The sequence below is a fragment of the Sinocyclocheilus grahami genome, unplaced genomic scaffold (assembly GCF_001515645.1).
Source record: "Sinocyclocheilus grahami isolate Dianchi unplaced genomic scaffold, SAMN03320097.WGS_v1.1 scaffold733.1, whole genome shotgun sequence".
Classification (NCBI taxonomy): Eukaryota; Metazoa; Chordata; class Actinopteri; order Cypriniformes; family Cyprinidae; genus Sinocyclocheilus; species Sinocyclocheilus grahami.
Window position 1 is genome coordinate 702,487 of NW_015505912.1, and position 19,224 is coordinate 721,710.

At 35.6% G+C, this 19,224-nt stretch overlaps 1 protein-coding gene across 1 annotated transcript in view; it reads right to left on the reverse strand.

Annotated features, from left to right (window-relative positions):
• Positions 1-4,087: 4,087 nt before the first annotated feature.
• The window catches only part of LOC107560540 (MAGUK p55 subfamily member 2-like), a 21,077-nt gene continuing 5,940 nt past the window's right edge, over positions 4,088-19,224 (reverse strand). The window contains exons 2-8 of the mRNA XM_016244754.1: positions 10,615-10,754; positions 10,430-10,532; positions 7,047-7,115; positions 6,551-6,712; positions 6,016-6,218; positions 5,066-5,194; positions 4,088-4,970 (exon numbers count right to left, since the gene is read on the reverse strand). Coding sequence (XP_016100240.1) covers positions 4,794-4,970; positions 5,066-5,194; positions 6,016-6,218; positions 6,551-6,712; positions 7,047-7,115; positions 10,430-10,532; positions 10,615-10,754 — 983 coding nt within the window. The 3' untranslated portion in view covers positions 4,088-4,793. The remainder of the gene's footprint in view (positions 4,971-5,065; positions 5,195-6,015; positions 6,219-6,550; positions 6,713-7,046; positions 7,116-10,429; positions 10,533-10,614; positions 10,755-19,224) is intronic.

The window sequence follows — 19,224 nt, forward strand, 5'->3', positions numbered from 1 at the left end:
TCAGACACTGACTCAGATCTCGACCTGTCGAACAGCGACCATGTCTACGTGATTCCCAATCCCATTCATGTGAGAGAAGAGCGAGACGAACGAGACGAGACAAACTCTCATGATGATCTTGTGTTCACACCACCACCATATGAGCTAGTGTGTCCACCACCATCATATGCAGAGGTACAACTGTCTATCTATCTAAAAAGCTAAACTGGTCTTAGATTGTCAACCAGTCTACTTTTCAGATGGTCAGAGTTTGTCATTAGCTCAAACTAACTAATACTTACTAAGCTAGTTTTATCTACAGAATGCATTTCTATGCACAGTATGTTGCAATGCTGTTTCAAAAGACTTCTGATACTTGTAATTGTTTTTTTTTACAGTCCAGCTTTAAATTAAGAGGTACTCCAGATTCAGAGATGGACACTTCCAACATACCGCCTCCACCATACAGCCCACCTTTAAATATGATGTCACAATCATCCAGCCATCAACAATAGACACTGCTGAATATATATTTTTGTAGGTGTGATGATAGCTAGTAGAACTAATGCATCTTTTTATTCTCATAACTGGAATTGTGTATGTGAAAGTTCATACCAAATAGGCAGAGCAGTTGGCATTTTCCCTGGAACTTGGTACAGTTTTCCAGAACAATCATTCAGCACTAGATAAGTAGCCGTTTTAATGAGCAAATGAACCAAAGTCTGTCATACGGTTACTCAACAGTCCCACAGGAAGATCTTTACAGTTTTTACGTCAGAGATATTTCTTATCTTAAGAACAAGAAGTTTATTGCTTTTGCGAACCATGTCAAGGGGAGTGGCTGAAATGCTGACATATTTTTTGGCAACTATGTAAATCCTTAATTACTGGGATAAATTCAGTTAATGGGGTCATATGACGTTGCTAAAAAGAGCATTATGTTGTGTGTTTGGTGTGATGCAATGTGTTTATGCGGTTTAAGGTTAAAAAAAGCATTATTTTCCACATAATGTACATTATTGTTGCTCCTCTATGCCCCGCCTTTCTGGAACGTGTTGATTTTTACAAAGCTCATCGGTCTGAAAAGCGAGGTGTGCTCTGATTGGCCAGCTATCCAGTGCATTGTGATTGGCTGAATACCTCAAGCGTGTGATGGAAATGTTATACCCCTTACCATGCTGTGATGCTGTGTCCCAGCGCGATGAGGCAACACCAATAAAACCCATTACAAACGAGGCATTTGTTGCATCCAATGGGGACATAATTACTGATCATAATGACTTATACTGTCTTTTTACGCAACATAAACATAAAACCATGTTTGCATTTGTGATCGGAGAAACGACAAACAACAAGCGCTACTCTACACTGCTCAAAACTCACGTTTGAATAATCAGTGGCAAATCCTTTACATATGAAAACGTACTTCCTGGCTTTGAGTCAGAAGCGCCAGACTGTCCTTGCAAAGTTGGAACTGCCCCACTTTATAAAAAAACACCTTTGTGCACAGACGCATTGTAGTCTACTCTCCCAGGATCAGGAAACAGTCCTCCATAAAATGCACTGCACACATCTGAATATTTGGGTTGAACTGGTCTGGAACAGTGTTGTAAATACAACTTAACCACTGATTTCTAGTTGTGTCCTCTTTTGGAAGGCCAAACAAAGTAGTTTCGCTTTCACAACGAAACACACGGCGGGCTTGTGTGAGAAACGGCCGGTGGGCTTGCGGCAACCATATGTGATGACTCCGGGCTGGACTCCGCTTCGTCCACGGTGAAAGCCAATCCAGCGATCCACAGTGCGAAGTTGATGTATTTCCTCAGCGACCAGCACGGATCAGCTCTAGGCATGACGAAGCGGATATCGTCCTCTTTTGGAAGGCCAAACAAAGTAGTTCCGCTTTCACAACGAAACACAGCGCCTTCACGACATGCTTGCGGCGGCAACAACAATACTACAGCGAGAAAAAAAGTTATGCTGCTTCTTTCTTTGTGTGAACATTTGGGCGGCGTTATGCAAATCTTCCCACACAGTGACGTAGACATGTGGGGGCGTGTTTAAACGAGGCGGATTAGGAGGGCGTGGACAAGTCTTAACTTTTATAAAGAATATCTCCTTGGGTTTGAGACTTTAGTCTTTGCAACTTTAGGGATCTTATCTATGCACAAACAGTTTTTAACAAAGAGAAAGGAACATTTGAAATTGCATCATATGACCCCTTTAAAATCTACATTAGACATGTTGGTAACACTTTAGTTTAGGGACCAATTCTCACTATTATGTAGTTGCTTATTAGGATGCATATTACTAGTATAATGGCTGTTTATTAGTACTTATAAAGCACATATTAATGCCTTATTCTGCATGACCACATTTTAGATCTCTTAATCCTACCCCATACCTAAACTTAACAATTACCTTATTAACTATTAATAAGCAGCAATTAGGAGTTTTGAGGCAAAAGTCATAGTTAATAGTTAGTTAATAATGAGAATTGTTCCACAAACTAAAGTGTCACCGAAACGTATATGAAGTAAATGGTAACACTTAGGCGGATTAGGAGGGCGTGGACAAGTCTTAACTTTTATAAAGAATATCTCCTTGGGTTTGAGACTTTAGTCTTTGCAACTTTAGGGATCTTATCTATGCACAAACAGTTTTTAACAAAGAGAAAGGAACATTTGAAATTGCATCATATGACCCCTTTAAAATCTACATTAGACATGTTGGTAACACTTTAGTTTAGGGACCAATTCTCACTATTATGTAGTTGCTTATTAGGATGCATATTACTAGTATAATGGCTGTTTATTAGTACTTATAAAGCACATATTAATGCCTTATTCTGCATGACCACATTTTAGATCTCTTAATCCTACCCCATACCTAAACTTAACAATTACCTTATTAACTATTAATAAGCAGCAATTAGGAGTTTTGAGGCAAAAGTCATAGTTAATAGTTAGTTAATAATGAGAATTGTTCCACAAACTAAAGTGTCACCGAAACGTATATGAAGTAAATGGTAACACTTTATTTTGATAGTCCACTTTGAACATTCTACTATAGCTGCTTTGCAACTGCATGTCAACTAGTGTATTAGTAGACTGTCTGTTTAACATCTGCTAACACTTTTTGATGATCCCCCCAATAGACATTCTGCTGACTATAAGTAACTTTGTAAGTAAATGTCAACTTATTCTACTAACCCTAACCAAACAGTCTGCTAATATTCTAAAGAGAGTTAGATGACAATGACATGTAGTTGCAAATTAATGAGTTAGTTGACATGATATTGCAAAGTTACTTAGTAGAATGTCTAAAGGAGACTATGGAAATAAATGAATATGAAAACCTGTGAGTGAGGTAGGTAGGTAGGTAGGTAGAACTAGTTGATTGTGAGTGACCGGATGCAGAAAACCAAATGAATCTGATTTCTCAAGCAACAGTTTAGAAATCAATAAAAGTAAAAGTAGCCCCATTTTAAAGCAGGTATTATGTCGAATTGAATTTCGTATAGCTTCATTTTATGCTTATCAGGATAGATTATTTATTCTAAACATCCTGTGCTTTCACCTAATTAATTACTGTTCTGTAAATGTTAATCATAACTTGTTTTTTGACACACACAGTCACATGCACATGCAATGTAATGTAGCGTTAAACCACTATATGAAAATATCTTGGCTACCTCATGAAGTAAGATGAGATGTGAATATTTTGAAAGGTGTTTTGAAGTATCTTCGGGAAGACAGGGTGAGTTCTATGAGCCCTGCTTTCCAACATAAATGTACTGCTGCTTTTCAATAAAATATTGAATCTTCTGTGGAAATTGTGGATGACTGTGCAGTGTGTACACTGTATAACAAATTTAATACAATGATCTTTGTGAAGAAACACTGTCCACCACAAGACCCATATGTCCTTCTGTCTTATATAATTACTGGTATCTATTGATAAACTGGTGTAAAAAGCTATATATGTGCACACACAAGAGGAAAATAATTTAAAAACCATATATATATTTATATAAATTTGGCTACTTGCAAAAAAAATAAATGGACATGAACTACTGCTTTTAGTTGATATTATTTTTATTATGTGAGAAGAGAGTGTGGAGTGATACGAGAGACACAGTGAAACTAGTACAGCCATGTCGGAAATCAGTTTCCTGGGCAAAGGTCAGTTATACAGTTTACCATCATTATAGAAAAATATATGAATGCAGAATGCTGCGATTGATCAGTCACAGTGAAACATTCTAGAATTTTTGTATTGGAATGATACAATTTGAATTTTTTATCTTTTTATAATGCATAAATACCAATCAAATTACGTATTTCGTGACACATTTGACTGTTTTCTGAACTGAAATAGATTTTGTACTAACAAACGTTACAAGAACGCAAACAAATCAGAACATGCACCAGAATATGACACGCCAAAACGATCTTCAATTCTGCTTTTAATACACTGAAACTTAATCCCTGCAAAACACTACGTAATCATATAGCATTGATACATCCAACATAATTCTGAGTATCTTTATTGTAACGTAGGGTGCTAAAACATATTCTACAGTTTCTATACAAATATACAGCCCTACTCTCACAGGAATAACAAACATACAGCACTGTACAGAACAAATACAGATATACAGATCAGCTTCGTTTCTTTACAAAATAATAAACTAGCTTTGTATTGTCGTGCTTTTTGTGCAAAAAATCTAACAGGCAAGTTCACATAGATTACAGCAGTTAACTAGACTTCTAGCCACTGTGAGAAATGCAGACCGAAGAACCCAACTGCTCTCAGAAGACCCAGCTGACAGGAACCCACTGGTGGTCTGTGTTGAGTCTGTCCAGTGCCCTCCTGAGGCTGCGGTACGCTCCGTCCAGGTTATCATTCACAATGCTATGGTCAAAATAGTGACTGTACGCCCTCTGGATCCTTTCACTCTCATCCACTGTCCGTTTGAGCTCTGAATCCTAAAGAGAGATTAAATGAGAGAGACATCATCAATGTAATAGTCATCAACATTCAAAGAACTAATCATTCTCAGGGGATTAAAGAAAGAAATTACCGTCATCTGTTTAGTCACAACACCAGCCTCAATGGCAGATCTGTTCATGTCTTTCAGAACCTCAAAGTTTGGGGCTTCGATGAACACCACATATGGAAGAAACTCGGCTGTTCGCAGAACTTTGAGTGCCTGTAGGAGAACAATGGAACATATGAAATGGGGTGATAATTGTATAACTGTAATATTTATTTGCATTGCTGGAAAATTGCCCAGTAGATTTCCACTGTAAGTAAATACACTCGGTATCATGTATTAGTTGTATTTAGCCTAGAATATTTCTGTGAACAGTCATTGTAAATACTAATACAGTGCAATAGTTTGGTTCCGGAAGTAAAAACCCCACTGATTCTTTCCATAGTGAAATTAATTTTTTACATCAACTTGTAAACCTTAAAAGACAGAGGTTGTTAATGGATGGTATATGGTTTTGTTTACGCTATCCATTTGCTTTATTTTAATTATTTTAAAAATAACAGTTGAACTTGTGGTGAAAAACTACATTACCCATGATGCTGTACAGTTGCAGCAAGCAAATTGTGCCAAAAGAGCTTGCAGGGAATGGCCACTCCCATGAATCACCGCGAATGACGTAATCGAGTTGATCTCGCAGTCAAAATGTGTAATATATATATATATATATATACCTGTTCAACTTTTTGTTAATGCAAATATCCAATCAGCCAATCACATGGCAGCATCAAAATGCATTTAGGCATGTGGACATGGTCAAGGCAATCTGCTGAAGTTCAAACTGAGCAATTTTAAATTAATTGTTCATTTCTCCATAGTTTTTCATTCGATGGTTCACGGCTTATAATGCTTGAACAAAGACTTTTAAAAAAATCCCTATGGGAAAATGAATGGGAAAAATACTTCATGAACCAACACTGCTGAAAAAATGGGCAGGCACTAATGCACTCTTTAGGATATCGAAAATTGAAAAAGAATACCTGCGGATTGACATCTAGAATGCAAACCTTGCCGGAGTCCACAACCTCATGAATGGAGTCAATCTTGGTGCCGTACAGATTTCCATCATATTCCCCGTGTTCAAGGAAACGGCCACATTTAATGTCGGATTCCATCTCACTGCGAGACATAAACAGGTACATCTGCCCCTCCTTCTCATCCACCTTGGGTTTACGAGATGTGTCTGTCCAGAGGGACAAATAGGGCAGGTTAACATTAGCACTGCAAATAATCCGATTTATGCACACATTTTTACATTAGTGAAATTTCAGTGAAATTATTTACTGTCAACAGCTTTCTGTTGTGGCTGAATTTTGCATGGCCAACTGTGATGTGAATTACAATGTGAAATATTCATGGAGAAAAATTTCGTCCTCGCGCAAAATTCGTGATAGCATATATTCGCTGGACAACAGTAAATGTGGCCCCACTTTAAATACATTTAACATGAAGCCAATGTTAAACATTAATATTTAATACATTAATATTAAATAAAAAATATAACTATACACTGACAAGGTGTGGTGGTTCCATAACGGTGCGGGTCCGACACCAAAAGTTTATTTTTCAAGCTGCGGCGGCCCACACCCTGTGCTCCAATCAGAACCAGCGTCTTCCTGCGGAATGGAGGCACCTTGGCCACTTCCTCGTAGATCCTCAACTCATGTCGGTCGAACTCTGGTATGGTGAAAAGATCTCATCTTTTGTTAGTCTGATTTAGTCACTATATCCAAATTTGTCAGTCCCAGCTCAGTTTATGAGATATTTGATTGAGGTTCCATTTACTACATTTCTCATTTTCTTTGACTAAACAAACACATTTCAGTTTATGAACCTGAAACACTTCTCCTGAAATGGAACTGACTGCAAACTCGTTATGACAAACGACTGACATTTAAAAAGTGTCATTTTACAATGAACTCATACAACTGACAACAACAGCAACAATCACAACACAGAGCAAGAGTATGACACATGCGCATCCGTCACACTGGACAGCAGTCATCTTTACCAGCATTCTTGGTGGTCAAGTACATCATCTTCTTCTTCTTCTTACCCCCAATCCCTGCACACAGAGGCCCTGCGGACATCAGCACACATCCTGGTAGTATAAACACACACAGAAAATGACTCCTGTCTACTGCAGAAGTCAAACACATCACTGTCCTTTTAACCTCAGGCCACACTTATAAAACCTTTTAGATCATTCCAATTAGGGCTGCACGATATATCGTTTCAGCATTGATATCGCGATGTGCGCATCCGCGATAGTTACATCGCAGTATGTGCGATGTTTAGTTATATTTATACTGATTGTTTTCTTTGCTCACACACAGACACGGTGTCTACACCGGACGTGACAGCTGTACAGAGATACCCATTTTAAATACATTTAGTAGCAGTGCTACTGCACGCGATTTTCAATGCTGGAAATCTATTTATCCTTTGCTGAAACTTCCGTGTCCTCGTGGAGAGCGCAGGTCATGGTTGCTTAGCAACGGCAGACGCCACGAAAGTGCAAGCTCCCGAGCGCTTTGGAAAGAAGGAGAAAGCGGCGTGACTAGCGTTTTCCCACGCGTTTTTAGGTGCGACATGTGAACGGCCCCAAAGTCTGTCTACATTGGACGTGACAAAGCGACCGTTGCCAATCATTTGAACTTTGTGTCAGTACCCCATAAATAGAACGTGGCACCAGTTTACTGTCGGAGATTTGTTCACTTCTGTGTCTATTTGTGCCTGAAATACCGTGCTCTGCAAGTATCCTTGTAAACACAGATGCTTATGGCTAAGGTGAAGGGAAACAAGTGAGAAAGAAAATGGATGTGTAACAGTATATTGGTTCACAGCAGTTTAATGTTCCTGTTGCCTTTTCTGTCATAAACGTTAATCAAACAACAAAACACAATGAAAAATCACTTTTGTAGCTTTATCACAGATTTATTAGATTTAATTTATAGTGAAAACGATATATAATATATATATATATATATATATATATATATATATATACACGTTTATTTCATTTGTATCTTTGTTCTGTTATTTATCTATGCTTGTAATTTGTTTTATTTCCTATGCTGATTTACTCGCCTACAAAATCACCCCAATCATTGATGTTTCTTTTTCCAAATAGAGAGCTATTGAAGTCATCTGATTTTTTTTTCCTACCACAATATACAGTGGTGTGAAAAAGTGTTGGCCCCCTTACTGATTTCTTATTTTTTTGTAGCGTTTTCCCACGCGTTTTTAGGTGCGACATGTGAACGGCCCCAAAGTCTGTCTACATTGGACGTGACAAAGCGACCGTTGCCAATCATTTGAACTTTGTGTCAGTACCCCATAAATAGAACGTGGCACCAGTTTACTGTCGGAGATTTGTTCACTTCTGTGTCTATTTGTGCCTGAAATACCGTGCTCTGCAAGTATCCTTGTAAACACAGATGCTTATGGCTAAGGTGAAGGGAAACAAGTGAGAAAGAAAATGGATGTGTAACAGTATATTGGTTCACAGCAGTTTAATGTTCCTGTTGCCTTTTCTGTCATAAACGTTAATCAAACAACAAAACACAATGAAAAATCACTTTTGTAGCTTTATCACAGATTTATTAGATTTAATTTATAGTGAAAACGATATATAATATATATATATATATATATATATATATATATATATACACGTTTATTTCATTTGTATCTTTGAGATCTAAAGAAATTCAAGAACAGATGAGAATTAAAACAGTTGACAAGTATCACTCTGGAAAGGATTATAAAGCCATTTCTAAGGCTTTGGGACTTTTCTGTCATAAACGTTAATCAAACAACAAAACACAATGAAAAATCACTTTTGTAGCTTTATCACAGATTTATTAGATTTAATTTATAGTGAAAACGATATATAATATATATATATATATATATATATATATATATATATATGTGGCTGAATTAAAACAATTCTGCAAAGAAGAGTGGGCCAAAATGTGAAAGACTCATTGTCAGTTATCGCAAACACTTGATTGCAGTTGTTGCTGCAAAGCGTGGCACAACCAGTTATTAGATTTGGGGGGCAATTACTTTTTCACGTAGGGCCAGGCAGGTTTGGACAGCTTTTTTCCCTTAATAAAATAAATAATCATTTAAAAACTGCATTTTGCATTTACTTGCATTATCTTTGTGTAATATTAAAATTAGTTTGATGATCTGAATTTTTTAAGTGACAAATATGCAAAAAGTTAAAAAAAACAGGAAGGGGGCCAACACTTTTTCACACCACTGTATATCGCAGAAAGAAAAAAAAAATATTGCAATGTGAGTTTTTTCCAATATTGTGCAGCCCTAATTCCAATGTAATTACCCTAGAGTAAAATAACAGCATATGGATTTGGAATGAAATGAGGATGAATAAATAATGGCCTGTTCCTATAATGAACAGCAGAGCATTCTGCTTACAGTAATCACACAGATCATGCTGATATTCCTCCAGGGGGCGCTACACTCAGTTCAGTGTCCCCTCAGGCTGTTAGCACTTAACTGAATTTAATGCTTATCACTTCACTGCTGTGTCAATTCGTTTTCATGCTATTTTTTCTTCTTTTTTTCCATCTGTTTTTGCTGATTATAGTAATTTCAAAATATATAATTTTAGTTGCATTTACGAAAACGTGAAAATCTTAAGACGTATACATAAACTGTTTTTAAAAAGCCTGTAAGTGACAGAAGACGTGCACTCAGCACAGATGCTCTGACGGCAGACTATTAACCCTGTAAAGCCTGACATCTGAAATAAGTCAGAATTTTTTTTTTTTTTTTTAATAGGAACAGTTAATTGAACAAAATATAAAAGATTATTTCCCGTTTTAGGTTTTGTATCATGTTTGATAGATCAGGCTTTTATGGCTCATGATATAGAAGAACATAAATCTCATACTCAGAGGAAAAACACCACAAAGGCACAAACTGAGCAAAAATATGCAATTTGATACAGATGTTATTTACATGACAAAAAAGGTTAAACTCTGATTTGTAATGCAAATCAATGAGTTCTTAATAGTAGTATAACAGACTACTTACATAAAAGGCAAATAAATATAATTTGTCACTCTATATTGCTCAAAAATATGTCTTATTAAGATGATATTTAATGACTGAGAGATATAAACGTTCCTCAAAAGTCTGATTTATTATATTTAATACATTTCAGAATGATTTTTCTAAATAATGATGATGTATGGATACTTAAGTAAAGTTACTTCAGTCTGGTAAATGTTCATTTTGAAATATTAATAACAACAAAAGATATTCATTATAAAAATGGTTAAAGATTTTACACCAAAATGACGTGTACCCCGACCTGAATTTATTATATATAAATATCTTTAGTGCCCTGTGTCCTACCTGTGCTAGAGAGCTCCAGGTCTCTCTTGACAAATGCTTTTCTCTTCTCCTCTAGCAGCTGACTGGGGATCAGGCCTGCACTGCCTCCTTCCAGATGACATGCCTACAGGTGAGACCAGAGTCAAAGTAAGACCACCATACAGAGCTTAAGGATCACCACATTATATTCACAGACACACACACACCTGCCACCAGTTGGGGTCCTCCTGGTTGAAGATCTGAAGGATGTCTCCACTGCTGAATTTGAGTCCAGCTTCTTTACAGGGGATCAGGTTGTCATGAGAGGGGTCATAGTCAAAGTGACACTTCACAAAGGCCTGCAGATAGACAGACAGATAGACAGAAAGAGAGAGTAAAGACAGAGATTAACTTATTACTGAATATGTCCATCAATCAGAGTGTCATACTGACAGCCTGTTGAAAACTTTAGTGGTGTATGTCTAGCATAAATGGAAGTGGGCATATCTATATCTCTAGTGATTCCTTATACTGTCAACATACATATACACTCACTATTCAACTTCAGGCACTTTTATGTTGATATTATGTTTATATTGATTATAGGTTGATTTTAATACAACGTCACAATAAAACTATCTTGGAAACTTTTATTTTTTTCTACTTGTTTACCTTTTTCAGACTCAGACTTTTAATCTTAAAACAGGAAAATCCATAATTAAAATATCAATTAATATTATAATATAAATACTATACCATAATACTAATTATTACTGATTATTAATAATTTATAACAACTGCTTATTGATTATTCTGAAATATGAACTATGAAAAAAATGATGTTTTACACAAATTAAGCCTCACCTCACTTGTGCAGTCATATTACAACCAAAATTTTTCCCAGTGAAATTTTGCCCCAATGAAGGGTTGTTGGTTGTTTCAGTATCAGCTTGTGATGAAATATGAAATGTGTGAGGGGGGGGGGAATCAGTATCACAAAATATTTTTATTGTGCATCATTTCCAATCAAGCTGTAATTCGTCAAATTAAATGTGAAATATTATCTGTGTGCGTTATTCTAAATTAAATACTAACCCTTGTGAAAAAGAAGTACTCTGTAAAGTAAAGTGTGCTGCCAAAATACACTGACAAGCATTTATGGTAAATAAAATATACATTAAATTTAATTTTTCAAAGAAGACACTACAGTTAAAAATATAATCAAGTATTTACATGTGCTTTAGTATGCTAGTCAACACATCAAAATAAGTGCACTTCTATAAAGCACAACAAAAGATGACTAAAGGTAAAACTTTCAATTTGACATTATTACAAATACACTTTTTTACAAGTGTACTTAAGTGTTAAGAAAGAGACATGAAAGTGTAATCACTTTAAATACACTTAAGTGGCTTTTTATTGCATTAATATTATCTGCAAGTACAGTTTTAAAAAAAAATACGTATTGATTGCCACTGTCGCCTTTGGCTTGCTTAGTTGGGGACACAGTTTCTGGCAACATTGTTGACTTGACTGCACAGACACTATTTGAAGAGAACTGAACTGAGCTGGACGATGACCACTGAATCAACAATCAACTGACTTTAACTGATAAAATGTTTTCTATTGTCCTCTTGCATTATCAGCACATGTTTTTCCTGTTTAACACTGTTAAGCTGCTTTGACACAATCTGTATTGTATAAAGCACTATATAAATAAAGAAAAAAGATTTGAAGTACACTACGGCCTGGTTTCACAGACAGCCCAGACATGCCTTTTAGTCTGGGACTATAGGCTTAAGCCTTGTCTGTGAAACCGAGGGTACAAGTATGCATGCAATATAAGTAAGCACACTTCTTTTTCACAAGGGAAAACTAGATGTAGGAGGAGAAGACTTTCAGCAAACGTTTCATAAAGAAACTCATACAGGTTTGAAATAATAAATGATGACGGGATTTTTATTTTTGGTTGAACTATTCCTTCAAGAGGAATTTTAGTGCCTAAAACCCTGTTGTCATGGCAACTGTAGTCACCTGCAGTCCAGTAGAATGCTGCTATTAGGTGCTAGAACGCCAACACACAGAAAATACGCCTGGATTACATCATTCAGATGGTCAACAACAAGCATCCTCCACACACAACACAACACATGCCAACAATACCATCTGCCAGCACAAACACCTACAGCCGCTCTTAAAAACATGAATATTCCCATCATAGTAGTGTGAATCACATTAGTAACATGACACTGTGATGTCCAGGCCCCTATTAGCAGCATGCACAGGAAGCTGTTCGTTTATTTTGGGATCAAATAAAGACATGCACAGATGGGACACTCTGAATATGGCACCATACAGGCAGAGAAACAGAACTTCACTCATTTAATTCCGATTTAATAAGAAGATGATCTCAGAAATGCAGAAAGTGGGTAAGATCCGCAGTAAGACATAGCTGAAAATGTGAAAGGGCAGACTTGAAGAATGTCGGTGTCTCATCTCAATAGGTGGGGTGGCACAGCGTCAAAAACAGGAAGGGCATAATGCACCAAATCTCCCAGCATGCTTTGGCATAGACACAGGTGCCCAAACCCGGCCGGCACTGCAGCCCAAAGTTTAATCTCAAAGATGTCTATTTAGAGGCATTTTGAACCAAGGTTATTACATTAGATGTTAGTTACCATGTCCTGTGACATCTGGTATTATCATCCACCCGGGAGATCCAGTTGACCTTACGACACATAAATGACTGACAGCCTCAAACAGCCAATCAAATAACTGCGACAAGTCTTGTTGCTATACACCATTTTGTCAGTCAAGATTTAAAGATTACTGAACTATTGAAGTGTTGGACGAATACAAACCTTTTTTTTTGGGGGGCAAATTCCTTTGACTATTCTAAAAAAAAGTGATGTTATGGCACACATAATTCCTATAATAAGTATCCATATACTAAGACCTTCATTCATTTAACACATGATTTTGTGACGTTCTCTCCAATAAAATAATTGGATCTAACCCCTTAGATCAAACCCAATTAGCTTGGAATGTTCTCAGAACTTTGAGAACAACATTCTCTCAAAATCATGAGACATTAATAGAACGTTCGTTCAAAGCTATCTGGTTCTCAAAACATTAGCACAAAAACATTTATACATTGTTTTTGGATCGTTTTTCAGAAAAAAAAATTTAGTTGGACGTTCGTCTAATATTTTTTAATCATTGCTACTTACAAGTTTCAGATGATTTAGAGGACATTCAAATGTAACATTCCCAAGTTTGCGAAATAATCAAATGGAATGTTCCCTTACTGTTGTCTTCAACGTTCACATTACCAAGAAAAAACACTTTTTAAACATTCAAAAACTGAACATTTTGAGCATTCGGAGAACATTCAGAAAGAAGAACATTTTTGTTAGCAGGGAAATTAGGTGATTACATGGATTTTGTTTTTATGGTGGTGCCTGGCGCGGTTCATTGTAAGAATATTTAAGGGCAATATTTGATTTATTTCCTCTGTCAATCTGTATTTACAGTTAGAGTAAACATCTGTATACTAAATGCACATGAGCTTCATTCAAGATATCTATTCTATAAGAATATCTATAAGATATCTTGCGTATCTATTGACTTCATCTTATGTGTGGATTATTTAAAAAACTGAACGGACTCCAGTGTCAATCAACATCACAAGTCTAGCCATGTTTTTTTTTTTATTAATGCACATTTGTAACACTATACTTTGTTATAATACATTGCCATTAATTTACAAAAAGAAAACTAGTTAATGCTGCTGCGTGAGTGTTTCTAATACAACAGCTGAGGTAGTGATAGCAAATGTAATATTTTTATCTCTTCTGAACACCTTAATCAATCTCTCAATATTTTTTTCTTCTTTCGAAAAGTCATAAAAAGGAAATTGTGGATTTTTTTATTTTTCTTTTGGAGCAAATGGGGAAACTTTTTTCTTTTGCAAGACCTTTGAAAAAAAGTATACCTTGAAAGTAATATTCCTTTGGGTAAAAGCATATGCTAAATGCATAAATGTCAATAAATAACACCAACTTCAATGCAATGAAGAAACGTCAAATAACTTCCAAATGTGTCTTTTGAGTTTTCATAATGAGTTATTCTATTGTGTTTAAAGGAAAGCCTGACTGACTATCAGATAAGATGAAATTATTATGACAATTATTATGTATATATATGGTAACACTTTAGTATAGGGTCCAATTCTCACTATTAACTAGTTGCTTATTAGCATGCCTATTATTAATATATTGGCTGTTTATTGGTGCTTATAAAGTACATATTCTGCATGACCATATTCTACATCCCTAATCCTACCCAATAGTTAAATTTAACAGCTACCTTACTGACTATTAATAAGAAGCAAATTAGGAGTTTATTGAGGCAAAAGTCATAGTTAATGGCGAGAATTGGACCTTAAAATAAAGTGACCATATAGAACTGTAAATAGAACTGTATTGTAATACAATTTTATTAAACACGTTTTTCCACAAAAAAAACAAAACGTTAATCGGGTATGTATAATGCACCTGATTCAACACATCTCATCAGTAAAGTGCTCACTGTCAAATAGGGGACACATACACAACAGTATTGGAGATGCTCCAGGATCAGAATATTAAAATTTATGTGTAGGTGTCTCTTCATTCACATGAATACATTTCAGCATCAGAAAACACAAACATTGTCATTTTTCATGCAATTAAAGAGATCCATAAATCCTTTATGAGGTTTGCCGTGAGAGCTGAAAGGTGAAATAAAGTTCTCTTTGGACTCACAGCACAAAGCAGTGAATTTACTTCTGCATCAAGGTCAATCGCTATCCCAAGACCGTTGCTAAGCAGTGACAGTGGATCTGAGGTAAACTGTCTATGTGTATGTGTGTGTATTCTCATAGAGATAAGTCATATACTAGATAACAAACCTCTTCTTTCCTCTTGGATCACCTTCTGTGATGGAAAACAAAACAAAGGTTGGCCATTTAAAGGATGAGATCTGCCATTTTCTGTCTCTGTTCCAAAACTAGTAAGTATAGACAGCATATATGTGTGCACCTGATGTGAAAAGCTGTTTGATTCAGTTTACTATGTACCTTACCTTACCTAAGATCAAAATCTAAGACAGCATCACATTCTCTACACAAATAAGGCAATCCTAAAATACATTGCAATAAACTCAGAAAAGTATATGAAATGATGCTTATCGTAAAAAGTGCTATACAAATAAAATTTGATTGAATTGACTGAATTTCCTGTTTTTTTTAATACATCTAACATCACTTTAATATCGGGTAGAAAAAAAAGATTTTAGAAAACATAATAGAGCCCATATTAATTTGCTTACAGTGCAGTAACAATATAACAAACAATTATTCAATTTTGATTCAAACTAAAATAACTGAGTATTAGTTGATTCCTTTATGTACTTCACATAAGATGTGCTATTAGCAAATTACAGATTGAAAAAAACAACTACAGATTGAAATACAAATAAATCATCTAATGACTGAAAAATATTGAGATTCAAATTTCTTAAGCCATATAATATTACTCTACCATGTTTATTCAGCAATGTGGACAGTAGACCATTGTGAAAAATAAGTGAGCATAAACGTATTGAATGTGCACAAATTATATTTTAAGATGATAAAATACTAATGAACGATAATATAATATTAATTAAACTTTTGAGCTGGTTTAAGCTGGTCCTTAGTTGGTCATGAGCTGTTTTAAAATGGTTATGAGCTGGATTAAGCTGGTTATGAGCTGGTTTAAGCTGGCTATGTGCTGGTCCTAAGCAACTAGCTCCTGCTCAGGACCAGCTTAAACCAGCTGCCATGCTTTAAAACATGCCTATGCTGGTCTTTTCAACAGAGAAGTTCACTTTTAAAAAGTACACGTTGCAAAAATGTCAAATTAAAGTTTTGCATTAAAGTACATTTTAAATTATGTTTTAATTAGTACCCTTAGTACACTTATTTTGATGTGATAACATGTACTGACAGACAGTACATTTAGGAGTACACTTTGAGCATATTTACGGTGTGTGTGTGTGTGTGTGTGTGTGTGTATAAGAGATTCTAGCACTCTTAAAATCTACTAATTCCATTTTTAAACTATTCTTGCAATTATTCATTTATTCATGTAAAATATTTAAATCAGTTAATTCAGATCACACTTTAGTGTACTGTAAAGTATATTATTTCCATAATTGGTACTCTTTTAAAAGTAGCTAAAGTGTAGCATCTGATTAGTCTTTGGAACAGAGTTTGTGATGTGGCTTCTAATGAGTGTGATGTGAGAAAAATCCAAAGCAGCTAATGGAGTTTTGCTATAAATGTTTTTATCTACTGGTGCCACACACAGTACTTTTAGATTATTCTGTTGTTGTTGACATTAAAACTAAAAAATCCCATTAAAATTTTGCCCATGATCTAAGAGGCAGCAAGCAGGTACTTCTGAGGGGTCCTACACCAGCCGAGAAGTTCACTTTTAAAAAGTACACGTTGCAAAAATGTCAAATTAAATTTTGCATTAAAGTACATTTTAAATGATGTTTTAATTAGTACCCTTAGTACACTTATTTTGATGTGATAACATGTACTGACAGACAGTACATTTAGGAGTACACTTTGAGCATATTTACGGTGTGTGTGTGTGTGTGTGTGTGTGTGTGTGTGTGTGTGTGTGTATAAGAGATTCTAGCACTCTTAAAATCTACTAATTCCATTTTTAAACTATTCTTGCAATTATTCATTTAAATCTGTAAAATATTTAAATCAGTTAATTCAGATCACACTTTAGTGTACTGTAAAGTATATTATTTCCATAATTGGTACTCTTTTAAAAGTAGCTAAAGTGTAGCATCTGATTAGTCTTTGGAACAGAGTTTGTGATGTGGCTTCTAATGAGTGTGATGTGAGAAAAATCCAAAGCAGCTAATGGAGTTTTGCTATAAATGTTTTTATCTACTGGTGCCACACACAGTACTTTTAGATTATTCTGTTGTTGTTGACATTAAAACTAAAAAATCCCATTAAAATTTTGCCCATGATCTAAGAGGCAGCAAGCAGGTACTTCTGAGGGGTCCTACACCAGCCAAGCAACTACCATTGAGATGAATGGAAGCGCTTACGAATAGCTCTCTCCAGGTATTATAGACCTCCTTGCTATAATTAATACCACAAGAAGCTTTGTAATGTACATCTCCATGGAAACACATCTTACTGGTCTGTCTTCGAGCAGCAGGGTCAAGCTCATTACTAACTCTGGGTCGACATTCTGTCGAGACTGAGTGACATTTAAGCTGAAACGACACACCAAATACAAGGACGTGGTTTTAAGTCTGACCCCTGAGACCTTTAAGATATGATGGATTAGAATTCTAAAACATGTTTTGTATGGACTGTATATGTGACTTAAGTTTTGCAAAATGACTTGAAGGACATGCTTTGATGTTCAAAAAGCATCAGTCACTGTATCCAGTCACATTATGTCTGTCTCACAATGAAGCAGCTCACTGCAGCACTGGTCACATTCAAGTCACAGATTCCTGTAATGCTTATCTTGATGTAAGAGCTGCATTACTGTTTATTTTCCCAGCTCAGGACTACCACTGAGTGTTTGGCTTCTGACTCATTTCCATTCCACCACTTCTTCAGAAACAGAGAAAGCCTGTAGTATTTAGTTTTCACTTAAGTACAACAGTCATTTCCTGGAAGCCTGGTTGACAAAACAAGTTTGAAAGCAATTTAGCATACTGTTACATCAAATTCTATTTAACTGAATCATTCTGTGAATTTCAATTGTCAAATTTTGCCACAGATTTTACTTTATCACCATTTTTTTCATTCTGAGGAAGTTTATCCTGCTGTTACGCTCATTTTCTCACCTGGAGCTCAAACTGTGACTGATTGCTTCTCCTAATAATATTCAGTCTGCACAGTAACACTCAATTTATTTCCGAGCATAAATGCATGGCAAATTAGCTCATCTATTTCATATTGCATAAGTAACCAAACAAGGCTATCAAAATTGAGCTAGGCAATCAGTTAATGATATTCGATGTCTCAATATTTGCTCTTAAATATCTTAAAAGGGTGAGTTTTCAATCTGTTATTGTTGCCAATCTTTGCTTAAAGCAAGAAATAAAATAGAGTAAAAAATATAGTTTAACAATGATGTCTTGTTATAAAAACAATTTTAATAACAGCTTGGATTATTATTTTATTTATAATCAAATGTATTATTTTTAATACATTTCATTTACAATTATTTTAATAATAGTTAAAGCTGCAGTCCGTACGTTTTGCCTCTTTGTCGCCATCTCTGTTTGAAAACCTGGAATTGCAGTCACTTGCGGAATTATCTTCATTGCCTGGGTTGTACTCTGGCACGGCTCCAGCGCGGATGAATCTAATGTTTTGAGGAGTATGTGTGGCAGTCAGTCACCGCACCGGTGTGAATCCTATACTTAGTAATCACAGATTCTAGCCTACGTCTTGGAATATATGACCCAAATAAGACTTTTCACCATATATTGTCATCTGAACCAGTAAGTAACAAGTCTGCCACATTTGTTCTGACCAACTGAGGATAAAGGCATTACAATAAATCGCGCTACCAATGGTGATTTAATCTAAATGAGCTCATATCACATCAAACCGTGCAAATTATTATTATTGTTATACTTTGTTCTCCCTTTGTTAATGTTAACAACATCAGCATTGTGTGACTATGAGTATAGTGTGTATTAGTGTGTAGATTTCAATTTCTGAACGGTCTAATCTCTAATTGTCATACCATTCGAAT